Source organism: Chiloscyllium plagiosum, chromosome 14, assembly GCF_004010195.1.
Source record: "Chiloscyllium plagiosum isolate BGI_BamShark_2017 chromosome 14, ASM401019v2, whole genome shotgun sequence".
NCBI lineage: Eukaryota > Metazoa > Chordata > Chondrichthyes > Orectolobiformes > Hemiscylliidae > Chiloscyllium > Chiloscyllium plagiosum.
In genome coordinates, this window is record NC_057723.1 from 6392426 (window position 1) to 6409281 (window position 16856).

Sequence of the window (16856 nt, forward strand, 5' to 3'; positions counted from 1 at the left end):
TTCACGTTGACGGAACACAGGTTATACCATAATGATCTGTTCAGTAGCTACTCAGGTTAGCGTGAGAGATGACAGACTGTTAGCACGCACTGTCGCTCCCTTTCACTCTGTCCTGCTCACAGTATCCTATTGACAGCATTGTGCGGTAGTTTATTAGTGACTGCTGTGTCCGTGAGCTTCATGGACCGCCAGTCTGTGCAGTGTAACCAAAAAGTGAGAGTGCCTCCCTCCTTCAGCTCAGTGCTTGCTCCTGCATTGTCGTAAGGCAGCAAGGCAGTCAAATGGAATAAAAGCGCAAGTTATTTCCTTTCTCTTTGTCTCAGAGAGCCCTCCGGACACTCCAATAACAGTGACTGAACCGTACAGGACATTACCAGGGCATACTGCGAAGATCACGAGTCTGGCGTGGAGCCCTCACCACGATGGAAGGCTGGTGTCAGCCTGCTATGATGGCACTGCGCAGGTGAGCTCCTCACTCAATAGTGTCTTAAACTAGAAAACGACCGAGACTTTGACATCTCGAGTATTTTCCCCTATCCCTCGATTACCTGCAGAAATGGGAGTGATCCACCAGCTTTCTGAACTCTTTTTATTCACTCGTGGGATGTGGGTAACGCTGGCTGGGCCCAGCATTTATTGCCTGTCCCTAGCTGTCCTTGAGAAGGTGGGGGTGAGCTGTCTTCTTGAACCGCTGCAGTCCATGTGCTGTAGGTAGACCTACTTTGTCATTAGGAGGGAATTCCAAGATTTTGACCCAGCGACACTGAAGGGACAGTGATATATTTCCAAGTCGGGAAGGTGAGTGGCTTGAAGGGGAACCTGCAGGTGGTGATGTTCCCTTGTATCTGCTGCCCTTGTCCTTCTAAATGATGATGGTTGTGGGTTTGGAAAATTTCTAAGATGAATTTCTGCAGTGCCTCTTGTAAATGGTAGATACTGCTGCTACTGAGCATCTGCTGCTAGTGATGGTGGAAGTGGATGGCACTACATCCACAAATAATCACAAGCTCCTCTATTCTGAATAAAGTTGAGCTTCTTGCGTGTTGTTGGAGCCACACCCAGCCAGGCAAGTGAGGAGTATTCCATCACACTCCTGCCTTGTGCCCTGTGGATGGTGGACAGCCTTTGGGGAGTCAGGGGGTGAGTTACTCGCCGCAGTATTCCTAACCCCTGACCTTCTGTTGCAGCCACTGCTTTTACATGGTGAGTCCATTTGAGTTTCTGCTCATTGGTAACCCAAGATTGTTGGTAGTGGTGATTCAATGATGATACCATTGAATGCCAAGGGGTGGAGGTTAAATTGTTTCTTATTGGAGATGATCGCTCTCTGGCACTTCAAGGTTTTCGATAGGGCACCGTGGGGATATGCCAGGCTGGATCTAGGGCAGAGGGAACCTGGCTGTGCTGAGAGATTGGTTTTCCCTGTGGAACAGAGAAGATTAAACCAAGATTTAATGACAGAACCTGACAAGTTCTGATCAAGGAAATAAGAAACTGTTTCCATTAGTTGAAGAACCAGCCACCAGAAAGACACTGGTTTGTGGCTGTTGACGAGAGAGAAAGATGGGAATAATCTTTGTGCAGTAAGTGCTGATCTAGAATTATCTTAAAAGATGGTGGAAGCATGTTCCAAAGGGAATCCAATAATCCTTGGATGGGGTATGGGGGGAGGGGGAAGTACAGGACTGGATAAAAACATTGGAATATGAGAATGTTTGCCCTGATGATGCTTCATATCTTTAGTTGACAAAAATCTATCAATACCAGTTGTAAAGTTTAACAATTCACCCAAAATTGATTGCTTTTTGCCAAAGGTGGCTCCAAACCTATACCAACCTTTTTGTATAGATATCGTTTCCTGATTTTGCCTCTTAAGAAATTAGAGTCTGACTTCTTTACCATTTCTCCCTACTCCGAGACTATCTGATCGGTAGGAATAATGTCTCTCTATCTCTGTCCAGCTTATTAGTTACCTTTTGTGTCTTGAAAGCTTCAATCAAACTGCGTTTAACCTTCTAAATTGCAGGGAATGCAATCCTTTGCTTGTTTATAGTATGTCCCCCTTATGTCTCCCTTATAATTTAACCCTTAGAATCCAGGCATCATTCTGATGAATCTACACTGCACACCCTGCAATCCTTTATGTGGACGTGGGGGGGTACAGGAAGGTGCTGTTGACATAGAACTGCTCTCAAATGCTCCAGTGTGACCTAACTAGGGCTCGATGTAACTGAAGCATGATCTATTATTTTCTAGTCCTTGCAGAGAGAGAGTTCTTCCAAAGATCTGACATAGGGGTATGGGCTGAATGGTTATCTCCTGTGCTTTATTATTTTGTGATGCTGCTCCTAGTGGTGGGTATTGAGTTTTAGGAGCAGGTCATTCAACCCCATGAGCCTGTTCCACCATTCAGTGAGATCATGGCTGATCTGTGGCCTAACTCCACATATCTGCCTTTGGCCCAAATCCCATAATATTTTGCTTCACAAAAATTAGTCTATCTCTAATGTCTGGTCCAGCATCAACAGCTCGTTGGGTACTTAAAATGACCTTTAAGCTAATAGCTAATGTACTCTCCTGGTCCTGAGGGTGTGACATTTGGCAGAGATGAGGATTTGCCATGCCTTTGTTGTTCTCTCCCAGTTTATGTGGAGGTGAGGGGTGTAGGGAGGTGCTGTTCACATAGCCTCAGTGATTTGCTATGTTCTCCGTGACTTCTAGTCAGACTCCGTGACTTCAAAAGTCTGCAGCTGTTGGGCTTCATTGGGGTAGCACACTGGGGAAGCAAGCCACACTTTGCAGCAATTACTGGAAAGGAAAGGGGACTAATCTGGAGATGTTTTTACAAGAGAACCAGCCACTCTGTGCCTCTTGCAAACAAGCATTTAGAAAAGGGGAGATGAGAAGTAACCTTCTAATCAGCAAGAACAAATTCAACAGATCTTGTGAACAAAGATGACTGAATTGCTTTGCGGGTTACCCTGCTGTCTACCTTTTTCTGTTTGTGTGGGGGGGTTTGGGGAATTAGTTTTAATTTGTGGTGTGTTATGATGACAGTTTAGCCTGTAGCACGAGTCTATCTTTAATAAATAGTGATTCTTGGTCAGGAGAAACCTGGGCCATGTTTTTTTATCACCTGACTCTGGTAATTGGAGAATATGGAGCATTTATTTTAAAGTCTTTGACTTTAGTGTTGACTCCAGAAACAGTGGGAATTGGTTTCTAGTCTGTTACCCCAGTCAGATGTGACACCTATTGCACTGTGCATTGTCTCATTGTGGCCTGGGAGTCTTTTGCCAGTCGCTGAATCCCAGGCCCCTGGATTTTGACTCTTGCTCCAAGAGAAGCAGTTTCTCTCTCTATGCAAGCCCCTCGTGATTTTTGACTGCCTTGATCAAACAGCCCCAGTTACTCCAATCGATCCACAAAACTGCAGCACGGTGGCTCAGTGGTTAGCACTGCAGCCTCGATTCCACCCTCTGGTGACTGTCAGTCTGGAGTTTGCACATTCTCCCCCGTGTCTGCGTGGGTTTCCTCCCGCAGCCCAAAGATGTGCAGATTAGCTGGACTGGCCATGGGAAATTGCACCGTGGTGTCCAGGGATGTGCAGGCCAAGTGGATTAGCCATGGGGAATGAAGGGTTACAGGGACAGGGTAGAGGTTTGGGTGGAATGCTGTTCGGAAGGTCGGTGTGGAATTGATGCTGCTACACTGAAGGGATTCTGTGAACTCTAGTTCCTCGTTCTTGGAACTGATTGAGTAAATCCTTTCTGCACCCAAAGCCTTTCTCTCCTTCCTAGCCCAGATCTGGATGAATGTGGTCTGCGTTGTAAAGGCGGTGAGGATTATTTGTGGATTGTGGGAGGAGCAGGCTCAGTAGGAAGGCTGCCCAGTTTAGGGGGAGGGAGGGTGTTTTATTCCCTGGGTTACATGTTCACTTTTTATGGAAAGTGATGGCGATGCTTTCTGTGTTTCAGGTCTGGGATGTCCTGAAGGAGGAGCCTCTGAGCAACTATCGGGGACACATCGGGAGGTTGCTGGGGGTCCAGTGGTCTCCAGTTGATTCGGACTGTGTGTGGACAGGAGGCGATGACTTCACAGTACGGCAGTGGGAGGTCTCAAAGCAAGAGCATACCCGACCACCTAAAGGTACTGACCACCTCGTTCTGCATCGTCTCTCTCCCACAGTCATTGTAACATTTTGTTCTAGCCTTTACCACTTTCCTGTAAAATATCTCTGCCTCGGGACATCCCTGAGAACTCTGCAACCATTTGAGTGTTTTTGAGATGTTGTCATTGCTATGTAAGAGGAATGGCGATTGATTTTTGTGCACAGCAAGATCCCAAAGCAAGACCTGTTTTAGTGACGTTAATTGAGAGATTACGCATTCATATTGGCAGCAGGACTAAACCATGAGCTCCTCCCTCCATCACCAAAATTCCAAATACTATAAATTTCACCTACCATCAGGCAGGAGTTTGGTTAAATACAGAAAGGTTGGAAAGGCCTCTCCCCACCCCATGCCAATTTGGGAATTTCTTGCTGTTCCTTCAGTGTCACTGGGTCACAATCCTGAACTCCCTCCCCAAGGGCATTGTGGGTCAACATGGAACTGCAGCGGTTCAAGAAGGCAGCTCACCACCACATTGTCAAGGGGCAGTTAGGGACGGGCAATAAACTGAGGCCCAGTTGGTGTTGCCCAGGGCCTGAGTGAGTGTAAACACATTATTCAGAGGGATGTCCTCTGCTGGGACAGTTCACCAGGAGGTATCAGAATCTTCCAGTTCAAGCCAGGCTATAAGGCAGTGATATCCAGAGCTACCTTTCCCACAATAAGATGAATAAAAATCTGGAATTCCTTTCCCCTGATCTCTTCTCTGTGCTCTCCCCCACCACCACCACCTGAAACATCAGCAGAGGGATGGTTGGAACTTTAAAGACTGAGATTGAATTTTTGTTTTGAATTGGCTAATGGTACCAAATCCCTCGGAGAAGAGCAGAGAAAATGAAGTTTAGATACATCACAAGCCGTAGGTTGAATGGTAGGAAGTCTCTGAAGGGCTGAATGGCCTCCTGCTCTTCCTGTGCAGTGCTGTAAGATGTCGATGTTACAAACCCGGCTGGTCACAAAGCTGTCTTTTCCGTTGTGGCAGGTTTTGAAGCTCCCGTTCCAGAGGGTCAGCAACCAAGGAGCGTTTTAAATGGTCTCTTTCTTTTCTCCCCCCTCTCAAAAAAAACAATCCAGGAAAGAAGTCCTTCGAGTTTGAGAAGAAAAGGCCCAACTGCGCAAAACCCAAATCGAAAAAGGCCAGGAAGCGAACAGAGAAGGGGAGCGTGGGGCAGGATGGGGAAGAGACCCGGGAAAACTCAACACAGAGTGTGGCAGGCAGTAGGAACAGCAGCGCTGACCAAGCGGAGGAAGAGGAGGAGGAAGACTGTCGGGACGACACAGAGATGGCAAAGTTGTCCAATGGGACTTCTCGAACCCCGGGTAGGCAGTTCTTCCCACACTTCTCCCTGGTTGCTGTGTTGGCTGGAATTCACGGGAGCTCTGTCCCTTATAACCCCATGGCGATGCTCCCCTGACACCAGTGCAGGGGGAATGCTGCACAGTCAGAGGTGTGGTTTTAGAGGCTCTGGTTTCACATCTCGTCCCCCGATGGCATTTGGCAGGAGAGGTTGGCGTGGCGGTCATATCAGGCTGTGATGCTATGGGGGCACAGGTTCAGATCTCACCAGGACTGCTGGTGGTGGAATTTAAATTCACTGGATCAAATCTGGTTGAAATCTAGTCTCATAGAAACGGAAAATGGGAGTGATTGAAGGCCTTTCAGCCCATCGTGTCCACTCTGCCCTTTATCATGATCCTGACGGAACTTGTTTAAATGATCCTGAAATCTCTTTACATCCTCCATGTCACACTCACTGCAGTCTAGTTCTGTGTTTTCAGTGAACTTGGAAATATTACGTTTAATTCCCTCATCCATATCATCATTATTTATTATGAATAGTTTGAACCCAGCACTGATTCCAACAGTACTCCACTTATCACTGCCTTCCACAACAAAAATGACCCATTTATTCCTGTTCTGTTTCCTGCCTGCTAACACATTCTCAGTCCATGCCAGTACATTAGCCCCAGTCCTATGTGCTTTTGCTTTCGACCAAAGACCTCCTGTCATGGACTTCATTAAAAGCCTTCTAAAAATTCCAAATACACCGCCTTCACTGGATTCCCCATATCTATCTAATTTTTAATACTCACAAAAAAATCTCCAGTAGCTTTGTCAAACACCATCTCTTTAATCAATCCATATTGACATTATTTAATCCTGTTGGTATTTTCAAGTTGTCCTGTTGTCGCACCCTTCCTGAACTTTGACATTTAATTTTCTACCTACTGATGTCAGGCTCACTGGTCTGTAATTCCCGGTTTTCCCTCTTCCTCCTCTTATAAACGGTAGAGTGACATTTTGCCAGGACTGTACCAGAATCTATAGAACTTAGGAAGATAATGACCAATACATCTGCTATTTCCACAGTTATCTTTTAATATCCTGGGTTGTAGATGATCAGGCCCTGGCATTTGTCTGCTTTCAGTCCCATTCATTTTTCCAACACTTTTTTTTTTCCCCCTCCAGTACGAATTCCTTTCAGTTCCTCCTTCCCACAAGGATTAGGGAACCTAACCCTATTTCTAGTACTCCTGAGAAGTTTTTTGTTCTTCGAGTCATAGAGATGTACAGCACGGAAACAGACCCTTCGGTCCAACTTGTCCAACCTAATCTAGTCCCATTTGCCAACACTTGCCCATGTCCCTCTAAACCCTTCCTATTCATATACTCATCCAGATGCCTTTTAAATGTTGTAATTGTACTAGCCTCCTCTGGCAGCTCATTCCATACATGTACCAGCATTTGCGTGAAAAAGTTGCCCCTTTGGTCCCTTTTAAATCCTACACTTTTCACCCTTAACCTGTTCTTGTTCATATAAGCAGTTGTTTAATTGCTCTGTCATATCTTCATCATCTGTTAGCAATGCTCCCATTTTTAGATTGTGAGGAGCTTATGTTTGTCTATGCTAATTTTCCTTTCTACATGCTGAAGAAGATATTGAATCCACTTTTACGTTCCTTGTACCTTTACTCTCATACTCTATATCTTTTTCATCCTGTTAATGACCGTCTTGGTCCTCAGTTGCTGAATTCTAAACTGCTCCCAGTCCTCAGGCTTGCTAATCTTTTTGAGGAAATTTGTATGACTCCTCTTTGGGACAGTGATGGTGACCTTAAAATTTGCAATTGTGATTAAAAACCATATGTAATTCATCTGGCCTGGTCTGGCCTACATATGACTCTAGATCCACTGTAATGTGGTGACTCTTAACTGTCTTCAGGAATACGAGCCAGCAAGTCGATGATGATCGCGCTCGTTGATTTGTGCAGGCTGTCCTTCACTCGCTTACTCTCTCTCACCTTTCTCTACGTCTCTTCCCGAATAGTTTCACTGAATGAGCCCAGAGCATTGGAGAACACGGATCTTCCCAACAGCCTACACACCAATCTGAGCCAAACTCCCCAGGGGAAGCCAGACCGGCTGAAGGATGAGAGGAGGAGGGAGCGAGCAGGTAAACCTTCATCTGACCGAGGTTGTACTTTGAGATGTTTCTGGCCACGTGCAGGATGCTGGAGCCGGAGGGCAGGGGGAAATGATGGACCAGGGCAGAGTGGAGCTCCCTCAGCCGGCCCTATGCTCCTCTAAGTCAGCCCCAATCTCAGTCAGATTTCACCCTGTCACTGCACCAGAGCAAGCTCAATTCCACTGTGCCACTCAATCGAAAGAAACAATCCGATTTTTCACACTTAATCATCTTTCAGCTCTATTCAAAGAGCTTGAATCTGTACAACGCCGTTCACCTCTGTAGTGTCACTGAAAAGAGATGAGCAACCTCTGCAAAAGAGCAGAGACCCGTTTCTTAGAAAAACAACAACTTAGTTACAGCAGAAAAGCAGGCCATTCGGCCTAGATGTTCCATGCTGTGCTCGAGCCTCTGCCTGCCTCATCCCGAACTCCCATCAACCCAGCCGATTTATTCCTTTCTCCATCATAGGGTTACTGAAATGTTCACTCAGTGATAGCGAGTTCCTCTGTCCCTCTCTCCTTCTACCCATCCCCTTCCCCAATTCCACATCTCTCTCCATCTTCTCCCCCGCCCCCATGAAAAAAAATCCCATTTTGAAGGGCCACTTGGGTTCCATTAGGCTCCCCCTACCCGTCTCCCTCCCCCTCCCCTCACCTTTCAGTGCAGCAGATATTTCCCACTTGCCACAGAGACCAGGCCTTGGTTTTCTGATCCAAGAAATGACTCTTAAGTCAGTGCCACACTTCCCCCAGAGCCCATTGCGTTGTTTTGTTTTAATTTGAGCAGATGGAGATTGGGCAGTGGGAGAGTGGTGGAATAGCCTGGGCCCAGGGTAGTGCAGGCATGGGTGATGGTTTCTGCAGTAGATGAGCTGAGGCAAGGCCTGTGATGGCTAATTCGAGTGGGAGACAATGATCAGGCATGTGTTTGAGGCTGGTGCTTCTTGTTGTAGAGGTGGCTATGAAGAAGAAGAAAGGGCGATCTGTTCTCCCACTCAGTACGATCAACGATCACCGATCAAAGGAGGAGCTTCTCTCGGACTGTGTGAATCTCGCTAACATCCTCTACTCGAAAGGTGAGTTGTGCACAGCAAGAATCTGTGTACCATTTATATTCTAGCTCTTCCTCTTCTCTCCTGGGATATGGACACCTCTGGGGTCCACCAGAGTCCCTGACAGTCCTTGAACTGAGTGAGCCAATAAACTGTTTCAGGGGTCAGTTCAGAATCAGCCGTAATCGTGTGCGTCCGGAGACACAACATAGAATCCGTACAGCACGAATAGAGACCATTGAGTCTACACCAACCTTCCAAAATGTCCTATCTCCATAACCCTGCATTTCCCATGGCCAGTTCAGCTAACCTGCACATCTTTGTACTGTGGGAGGAAACCGGAGCACCCGGAGGAAACCCACGCAGACACGGGGAGAATGTGCAAACTCCACACAGACAGTCGCCCAAGGCTGGAATTGAACTTGGTTCCCTTGCGTTGTGAGGCGGCGGTGCTAACCACTGAGCCCCTTGGAGGCTTGTATCCCCCAGAAATGAACCATTACAGATTGATCAGTTGAATTTAACTTCCAAGTTGCTGTGCTGGGATTTGAACCCACGACCCCAAAGCATTACCCCGAGTCTCTGAATGGCTGGGGCAACAAGCAGCAGGTGGGAAGAACACGGCAAGCCAGGCAGCATCAGGAGGGAGAGGAACATGGCAGGCCAGGCAGCATCAGGAGGGAGAGGAACACGGCAGGCCAGGGAGCATCAGGAGGGAGAGGAACATGGCAGGCCAGGGAGCATCAGGAGGGAGAGGAACATGGCAAGCCAGGCAGCATCAGGAGGGAGAGGAACACGGCAAGCCAGGCAGCATCAGAGGTGGAGAAGTCAACGTTTCAGGTTGGACTCCAGGCCAGTGACAGTGTCACTACACCACTCCTTTGCAATGTTTTATGTTTATTGATGGGATGTGGGTGTCACTGTCTCACCCGGATTTATTCATTAATATCAACCACATTGCTGTGGGTCTAGGGGTCCTATGTAGGCCAGGACAGGTAAGGACTGCAGTATCCTGCACTAAATGATATTCGTGAACAGTGGTTGACAATTGACAGTGGTTTCATGGTCATCATTAGACTAGCTTTTTATTTTTTGATGCAGAATTCATATCTGCTGTGGTAGGATTTGAACCCCTCTCCTCAGATCATTAGCCTGGGCCTCTGTATTTCTAGTCCTGTGACAGTATCACTACGCCACTGCCCGCGTGGGCTTTCACTGCCTCAGGATATTACAGACCATTTTCACAGCCAATTCAGTACTTTCTGAAATGTGACCACTCTGATAATATTGGAAACTCGATCAAATTGCTCAAAGCAAGCCGCTACGAGTAACAACAGGATAATGACCAGAGAGAACTGAAAACAAAAAAAGTGCTGGAGATCACAGCGGGTCAGGCGGCATCCATGAAGAGAGAGCAAGCTCTGATGAAGAGTCATCTAGTCTGGAAGCGTTAGTTTGCTCTCTCTCCACAGATGTGTTGCTGGAAAAGCGCAGCAGATCAGGCAGCATCCCAGGAGCAGGAGAATCGACGTTTCGGGCATAAGCCCTTCTTCCTGAAGAAGGGCTTATGCCCGAGACGTCGCTTCTCCTGCTCCTTGGATGCTGCCTGACCTGCTGCGCTTTTCCAGCAACACATTTTCAGCTCTGATCTCCAGCATCTGCAGTCCTCACTTTCTCCTCTCTCCACGGACGCTGCCTAGCTCACTGTGATCTCCAGCACTTTTTTTGTTTCCAGTTCAGATTCCAGCATCCGCAGTATCTTGCTGCTATATTGACCAGAGAGGTTTGTTTTCTTTCTCATTGGTTGGTTGAGGGATCCGTATTGGCTGAGATACTGGAGGAGAACCTACTGTTCTTCAGTAGCCACCTCAAAGGGTGGGCAGAGGGGATTTGTACACTTGGCTCCAACAAGCTCAGTTTATAGCTCAATGCCCTCCTCCCTGGAGCCAATCTCATGTAAAGGCCACGTGCGGCCTATCAGAGTGACTCCATTGCTGCCCCCGTCGTGGCTCACAGAAGGCCCAGGGTGTGCGGGGATGGAGCACTGGCCAGCAGCACAAGCCTAGAGTGCGGTTCCAACAGGAGGAGCTTGGCATGTGGTCATCACGGTGCCCTGAACTCTGGTGTCAGGGAGGGATTAGGCAATATACTGTATCTGCTGTGCCCTTGTCTGTTTTTCCTATTGCATTACTTGGGTGGTAATGTCACTGGCCTGAGAGCCAGGAGGCCCAGGTTAATATTTGGCGGATGTGGGTTCAAAACTCACCCTGAGAGCTGGTGGCATTTCAATTCGCTGGTGAATAAGTCTATAAAGACCGTCTCGGTGCAATGACGATTGTTTTTGTAAAGACCCATCTGGTTCACCAGGAGGGAGATTTGCAGCCCTTACTGGGTCTGGGCCTAAATGTGACTCCAGACTCTCAGCACTCACCATTCAAGCGCAGTTAGGGCCAGGCAACAAATGGTAATCTCTGCCAGCGATACCCACATTCCGGGCATGGGAAAAGGACAGCTTTGATGAGGGTAGTCTGTTCCGTCACTGTGATACTGCTCTCTGTATGATAACCAATGGGAATGTGATCATTATGAACACTCATAGAATCCCTGCAGTGTGGAAGCAGGTCATTCGGCCCATAGAGTCCACACTGACCCTCCGAAGATGATTCCAGCCCTCACCTTATTGCCATATCCCTCAAAGCTAATCCCTCAAAGAACATCACTGGACACTATGGGCAATTGAGCATGGCCAAACGTGCACATCTTTGGACTGTGGGAGGAAACCAGAGCACCTGGAGGAAACCCACACAGATACGGGGAGAATGTGCAAACTCCCCACACAGTCGCCCGAGGCTGGAATTGAACCTGGGTCTCGGGCACTGTGAGGCAGCAGTGCTAACCATTGAGTCGCCCTTCCCAAGCTGTCTCCTGCATCTGCCCCCAGCCTGTGGTCCCTGTCTGTGGAGACTTTCCTGTGGGAGCTGTTGTGGTCGTTATGTGGGTGTGCAGTGTTTACGTATCTTCCTGGAGTTAGGTATCTTCCAGGAGTTTAGGTATCTTCCTGGAGTTAGGTATCTTCCAGGAGTTTAGGTATCTTCCTGGAGTAATTTTTATTCATTCCGTGAATGTGGCCTTTGCTAGATTGGTCGGTCTATCTCTAATTTCCTTGAAAGGTGGTGATGAACCCCTGCCTTTAATATCGTTCTCCAAAAACTCATCATTCTTCCTTGGAAATATATCACTGTTCTTTCACTGTTACTGGGTGTAAATGCTGGAATTCCCTCCCTCTGGGCATTCACGTGGAACACTTTGTTCAAGTAGGTAGTGCACTACAACCACCTTGAGGGCAATTAGAGATGGGCAATAAATGCTGCCCTAGGATTGATGCCCATTTTCCCTGCATGAATAAAATTTCATGTCATTTTGTAATATGTTCGATCGTGGATTATGGGTGTCACTGGCTAGGGAAGGATTAGCCATCTCTAATTGGTCAGAGGCCCATTGAGAGTCAACCGCATTGCTTTGGGTCCAGAGTCACGTGTAGGCTAGATCAGGAACGGACCGCAGATTCTTAGGGGACTTGACAGAGTGGATGCAGAAAGATTGTTTCCCCTGATGGGAGAGTCTAGGGCCAGATGATATAATCTCAGAATTAAAGATCACCGATTTAATTCCGAGATGAGGAATGTTTTCTGGCAGTGGGTGAACCGCTGGAATTCTTTACTGCTGAGGACTGTCGGGGGCTGGGTCATTCAGTATATTTCAGGCTGAGATGGATTTTTAAGCAGTAAGGGAATTCAGGGTTATAGGATAAAGGCAGGAAGGTGGAGTTGAGGACGATTGGATCAACTGTGATTTTATTGAATAGCAGAGCAAATTTGATGGGCTGAATGGCCTACTTCTGCTTCTATGTCCCATGGCAGGTTTCCTTCCTTGAAGGACATTAGTGAGTCAAGTGATTGCTCAGCCCACGGGAGATGGGATTACCTGCTGAAGGTGACCCCTTTAATGGTGTTTTCTGTTGATGTAGAGTCTGAGAGCCAGAGTCGGCCAGGATCGGGAGCTGAAATCCAGCTGGGTCTCTATGCGGACAGGGCAGCTCTGTACAGGATGTTCAAGGAGGAAGGTAAGTCTGCAAATCCTTCCATCAGGACTCCTGAACAGCTACACACCAGCCTGTCCTGATCGATAAGAAGCTGATACTGGAGTTGGTCGCTTGGCATCTTGGGGAGAAAGGGGTCACGTTTTGTGTGGGATGCATGGGAAAAGGGTTGGCGGAGGAAGCTCCAGCCAGCGATGCTGATATCCCGTGAGCGAATATACATCGCTGGCTGGGCCAGCATTCATCATCCATTCCCCTCCACCTAGGAGAAGGTGGTGATGAACTGTGACAGTCCATGTACGTTCCTATTTATCTCTGCCTCTCTTTGCCTGCCTTGCTCTCTCTCTCTTTCCCTCTTTCCTCCCCTCATTCCTGGGAGTCATTGGCCCAATCTGAACTCTGGCTGCTCACTAGCGCCATGACTAGCAGTGGCTTTAGCTGGATCTGCAGCTGGAGTGTGAGGGCACTTTGATTTGGCCCAGGATCTGGCTCTAGTCAGGCAGGGTTGTGAGAGTATGTGGGACCATTTGCAGGGGAGAACGTACCTCCAGTGGGTGGGTGGGTGCCACCTTTCCCTCTGTTGGGAAGATGGAGGAGGAGTCCAGTCCCTCCCTTCCAAAAGTTTTTCCCTCTCTATTTGACGGTCTTTCTGTCTCAGATCCTGCAACCAAAACCAAAATTCCAGCCAGGCCTTCTACCTTGCAATCCCTTCTCTGACCTTGGGGAAGGAGTAAAGACAATATTTAATTGGATTTTTGTTTCTTAAGCAGCATTTTTCTTTCAATATTTTGTTTGACCATGATGTGTGTTTGCTCCATGTTGTTTAACAGGGCAGAATCATCTAGAAGCTGGGCATTCCGAGATCTGTTACCAGCTGATGTTGTGGAAAGGTGACATCGGAGGAGCTTTGGAGTTGGCCACTGAGAGGGGAGAGCTCAACGACACTTTAGTTGCTATGGCGCCCATGGGTAGGTTCGTAGAATCCCTACAGTGTGGAAACTTCGGCCCAACAAGTCCACACTGACCGTCCGAAGGGTAACCCACCCAGATGTACTCCCCTACCCTATTACCCTATAATTTACCCCTGACAAATGCATCTAACCTACACATCCCTGGACACTCTAGGCAATTTAGCATGGCCAATTCACCTAAACTGCACATCTTTGGACTGTGGGAGGAAGCCGGAGCACTCGGAGGAAACCCACACAGACACGGGGAGAACGTGCAAACTCCACACAGACAGTCACCCGAGTCTGGAATCGAACCTGGGTCCCTGGTGCTGTGAGGCAGCGGTGCTAGCCACCGTGCCATCCCTTGTTGTATTTTCTTGCCCATTTCTCCGAGAGGCCTTTTTGAGACTGTCATCTTTGACCTTCATTCCCTTCACCAGCACTTGATGTAATTATACAGGGCCTTGGTGAGACCACATCTGGAACAATGTGTGCAGTTTTGGTATCTCTATCTGAGGAAGGATGTCCATATTATACAGCAAGTGCAGTGAAGGTTTACCAGACTGACTCCTGGGAGTTACATATGAAGAGAGGCTGGATTAGTTATATTCGCTGAGATGATGAAAATGAGGGAGATCTCATAGAAATCTATAGAATTCTTACAGGACTGGACAGGGTAGACATAGGAAGGATGTTCCTGATGATGGGGTGTTTGGTTAACACTGTCACCCTCTCTGCTATTTGCAACACTGCAAACATGAGGTGCTACGTTTTGGAAAGGTAAGTCAGGGCAGAACTTACACACTTAATGGTAAGGTCCTAGGGAGTGTTGCTGCACAAAGAGACCTTGGAGTGCAGGTTCATAGCTCCTTGAAAGTAGAGTCGCAGGTAGATAAGACAGTGAAGAAGGTGTTTGGTATATTTGCCTTTGTTGGTCAAAGTATTGAACATTGGAGTTGGGAGGTCATGTTGTGGTTGTACAGGACATTGGTTAGATCACTTCTGTAATACTCTGTTCAGTTCTGGTCACCTTGCTAGAGGAAAGATGTTGTGAAACCTGAAAGGGTTCAGAAAAGATTTGAACTATAGAGAGAGGTTGAATAGGCTGGGGCTGTTTTCCCTGGAGTGTCAGAGGCTGAGGGGTGACCTTATAGAGAGGGCGTGGAGAGGGTGAATAGTCAAAAGTCTTTATCCAAGGGTGGCAGAGTCCAGAACTAGAGGGTATAGGTTTAAGATGAGAGATTTAAAAGAGCCTGAAGGGCAACTTGTTCATGCAGAGGGTGGTACATGTATGGAATAAGCTGCCAGAGGAATTGGTGGAGGCTGGTACAATTGCAACATTTAAAAGGCATCTGAATGGGTATATGATTAAGAAGGGTTTGGAGGGATATGGACCAAATACTGGCAAGTGGGACTTGAGTATTTTAGGATATCTGGTCAGCATGGATGAGTTAGCCTGAAGGGTCTGTTTCTGTGCTGTACATCTGTATGACTCTTCGAAATATCTATGTACTTCCGGTCCATTTTTAACTATTTGTAACTAGTTCATCATCCATGCTATTACTGTCCTAGATTAGATTCCCTACAGTGTGGAAACACGCCCTTCGGCCCAATAAGTCCACACCGACCCTCCGAAGAGGAACCCACCCATACCCATTTCCCTCTGCACTACGGGCAATTTAGCATGGCCAATTCACCTGCACATCTTTGGACTGTGGGAGGAAACTGGAGCACCCGGAGGAAACCCACGCAGACTCTGGGAGAATGTGCAAACTCCACACAGACAGTCGTCTGAGGCTGGAATCGAACCTGGGACCCTGGTGCTGTGAGGCAGCAGTGCTGACCACTGAGCCACCGTGCCGCCCCTGGGAGTGTTTGATGGAGACAGTGTAGAGGGAGCTGACCATTCAGTTTAAAAGAGTAGAGGGAGGTTCACTTTCAGTTTAAAAGTGTAGAGGAATCTTTTCTCTGTATTTAACTACATGCTATACCTGCCGTGGAAGTGTTTGATGGTTTCAATTTTTACTGTTAATTTAAAAAGAGCAGAAGAGGCTTTACTTACAGTTTTAAGAGTAGGGGGAGCTTCAGTCAGTATCTAACTCTGTGCTGGGAGTGTTTGCTGGGGGCAGTGTCGAGGAGGCTTCTCTGTGATGCTGACTATATAAACTCCTCAGTATTAAACAACAGCCTTTGTTCCTTGCAGCTGGGCACACAGTTTGGGTGCGAACAGTTGAAGCCTTTTCCAAACAGCTGTGTTTCCAGGAACAGTATGTGAAGGCTGCCACTTACCTGCTGTACATCCACAAGGTCTACGAAGCCGTGAAGCTTCTCCAGTCTCACCAGCTGTTTCGGTAAGAGGGGGAGTGCGTGGTTTGTGCTGGGACAGGGGTTAGATGCTCGAGTGTGGGGGCCAGGAGCTCGTGGGTTCAAATGTCAATGCCTATGACAGAACGGGCAGGATCGAGCTGACACTCGCAGTATTGCAGCACCATCCTTCATAGAATCAGTGTTCCCTCTGTGACTATTCAGTCCATTGAGTCTGTAATGCCCCTTCCTTGTCTCAAACCTCCTGCTTGTTCCCAGTGGTTGGGTTAATGATATCCCTTCAGATACTCACTCAATTCCCATTTGGATCTGCTTGCACTGGCCTTTCATACCCAATGTCCCAAACCATCACAACTTGCTGATTTCCTCCTCCATTTCTTTCCTTCCTTTGCCAATTATTGCAAATCCGTCTCCTCTGGCTACTTGACCAGAGGAAACCCTTCTGTGCATGAGGAACTGAAAGAGAGACTGCTCCCGATTATGATTTGGAGATGCCGGTGTTGGACTGGGGTGTACAAAGTTTAAAAATTACACAACACCAGGTTATAGTCCAACAGGCTTAATTGGAAGCTTTCGGAGCGATGCTCCTTCATCAGGTGATAATGGAGGGCACAATCCTAACACAGCTAAGGCTACGACAACGGATGAATGGGCATCGCACAACAATCAACAGACAGGAGGGTTCCCTCCCAGTTGGGGAACACTTCAGTGGTCCAGGACATTCAGCCTCGGACCTTCGGGTAACCATCCTCCAAGGTGGACTTCGGGACAGGCAGCAGAGAAAAGTGG

The 16856-nt window shown here is 47.7% G+C and overlaps 1 protein-coding gene across 1 annotated transcript in view; it reads left to right on the top strand.

Moving 5' to 3' along the window:
* The window catches only part of gemin5 (gem (nuclear organelle) associated protein 5), a 74164-nt gene that overhangs the window by 43527 nt on the left and 13781 nt on the right, over positions 1-16856 (top strand). Inside the window, exons 14-21 of the mRNA XM_043704210.1 lie at positions 324-463; positions 3978-4149; positions 5247-5492; positions 7502-7627; positions 8595-8717; positions 12721-12816; positions 13623-13760; positions 15946-16093. Of these exons, the coding sequence (XP_043560145.1) occupies positions 324-463; positions 3978-4149; positions 5247-5492; positions 7502-7627; positions 8595-8717; positions 12721-12816; positions 13623-13760; positions 15946-16093 (1189 nt within the window). The remainder of the gene's footprint in view (positions 1-323; positions 464-3977; positions 4150-5246; positions 5493-7501; positions 7628-8594; positions 8718-12720; positions 12817-13622; positions 13761-15945; positions 16094-16856) is intronic.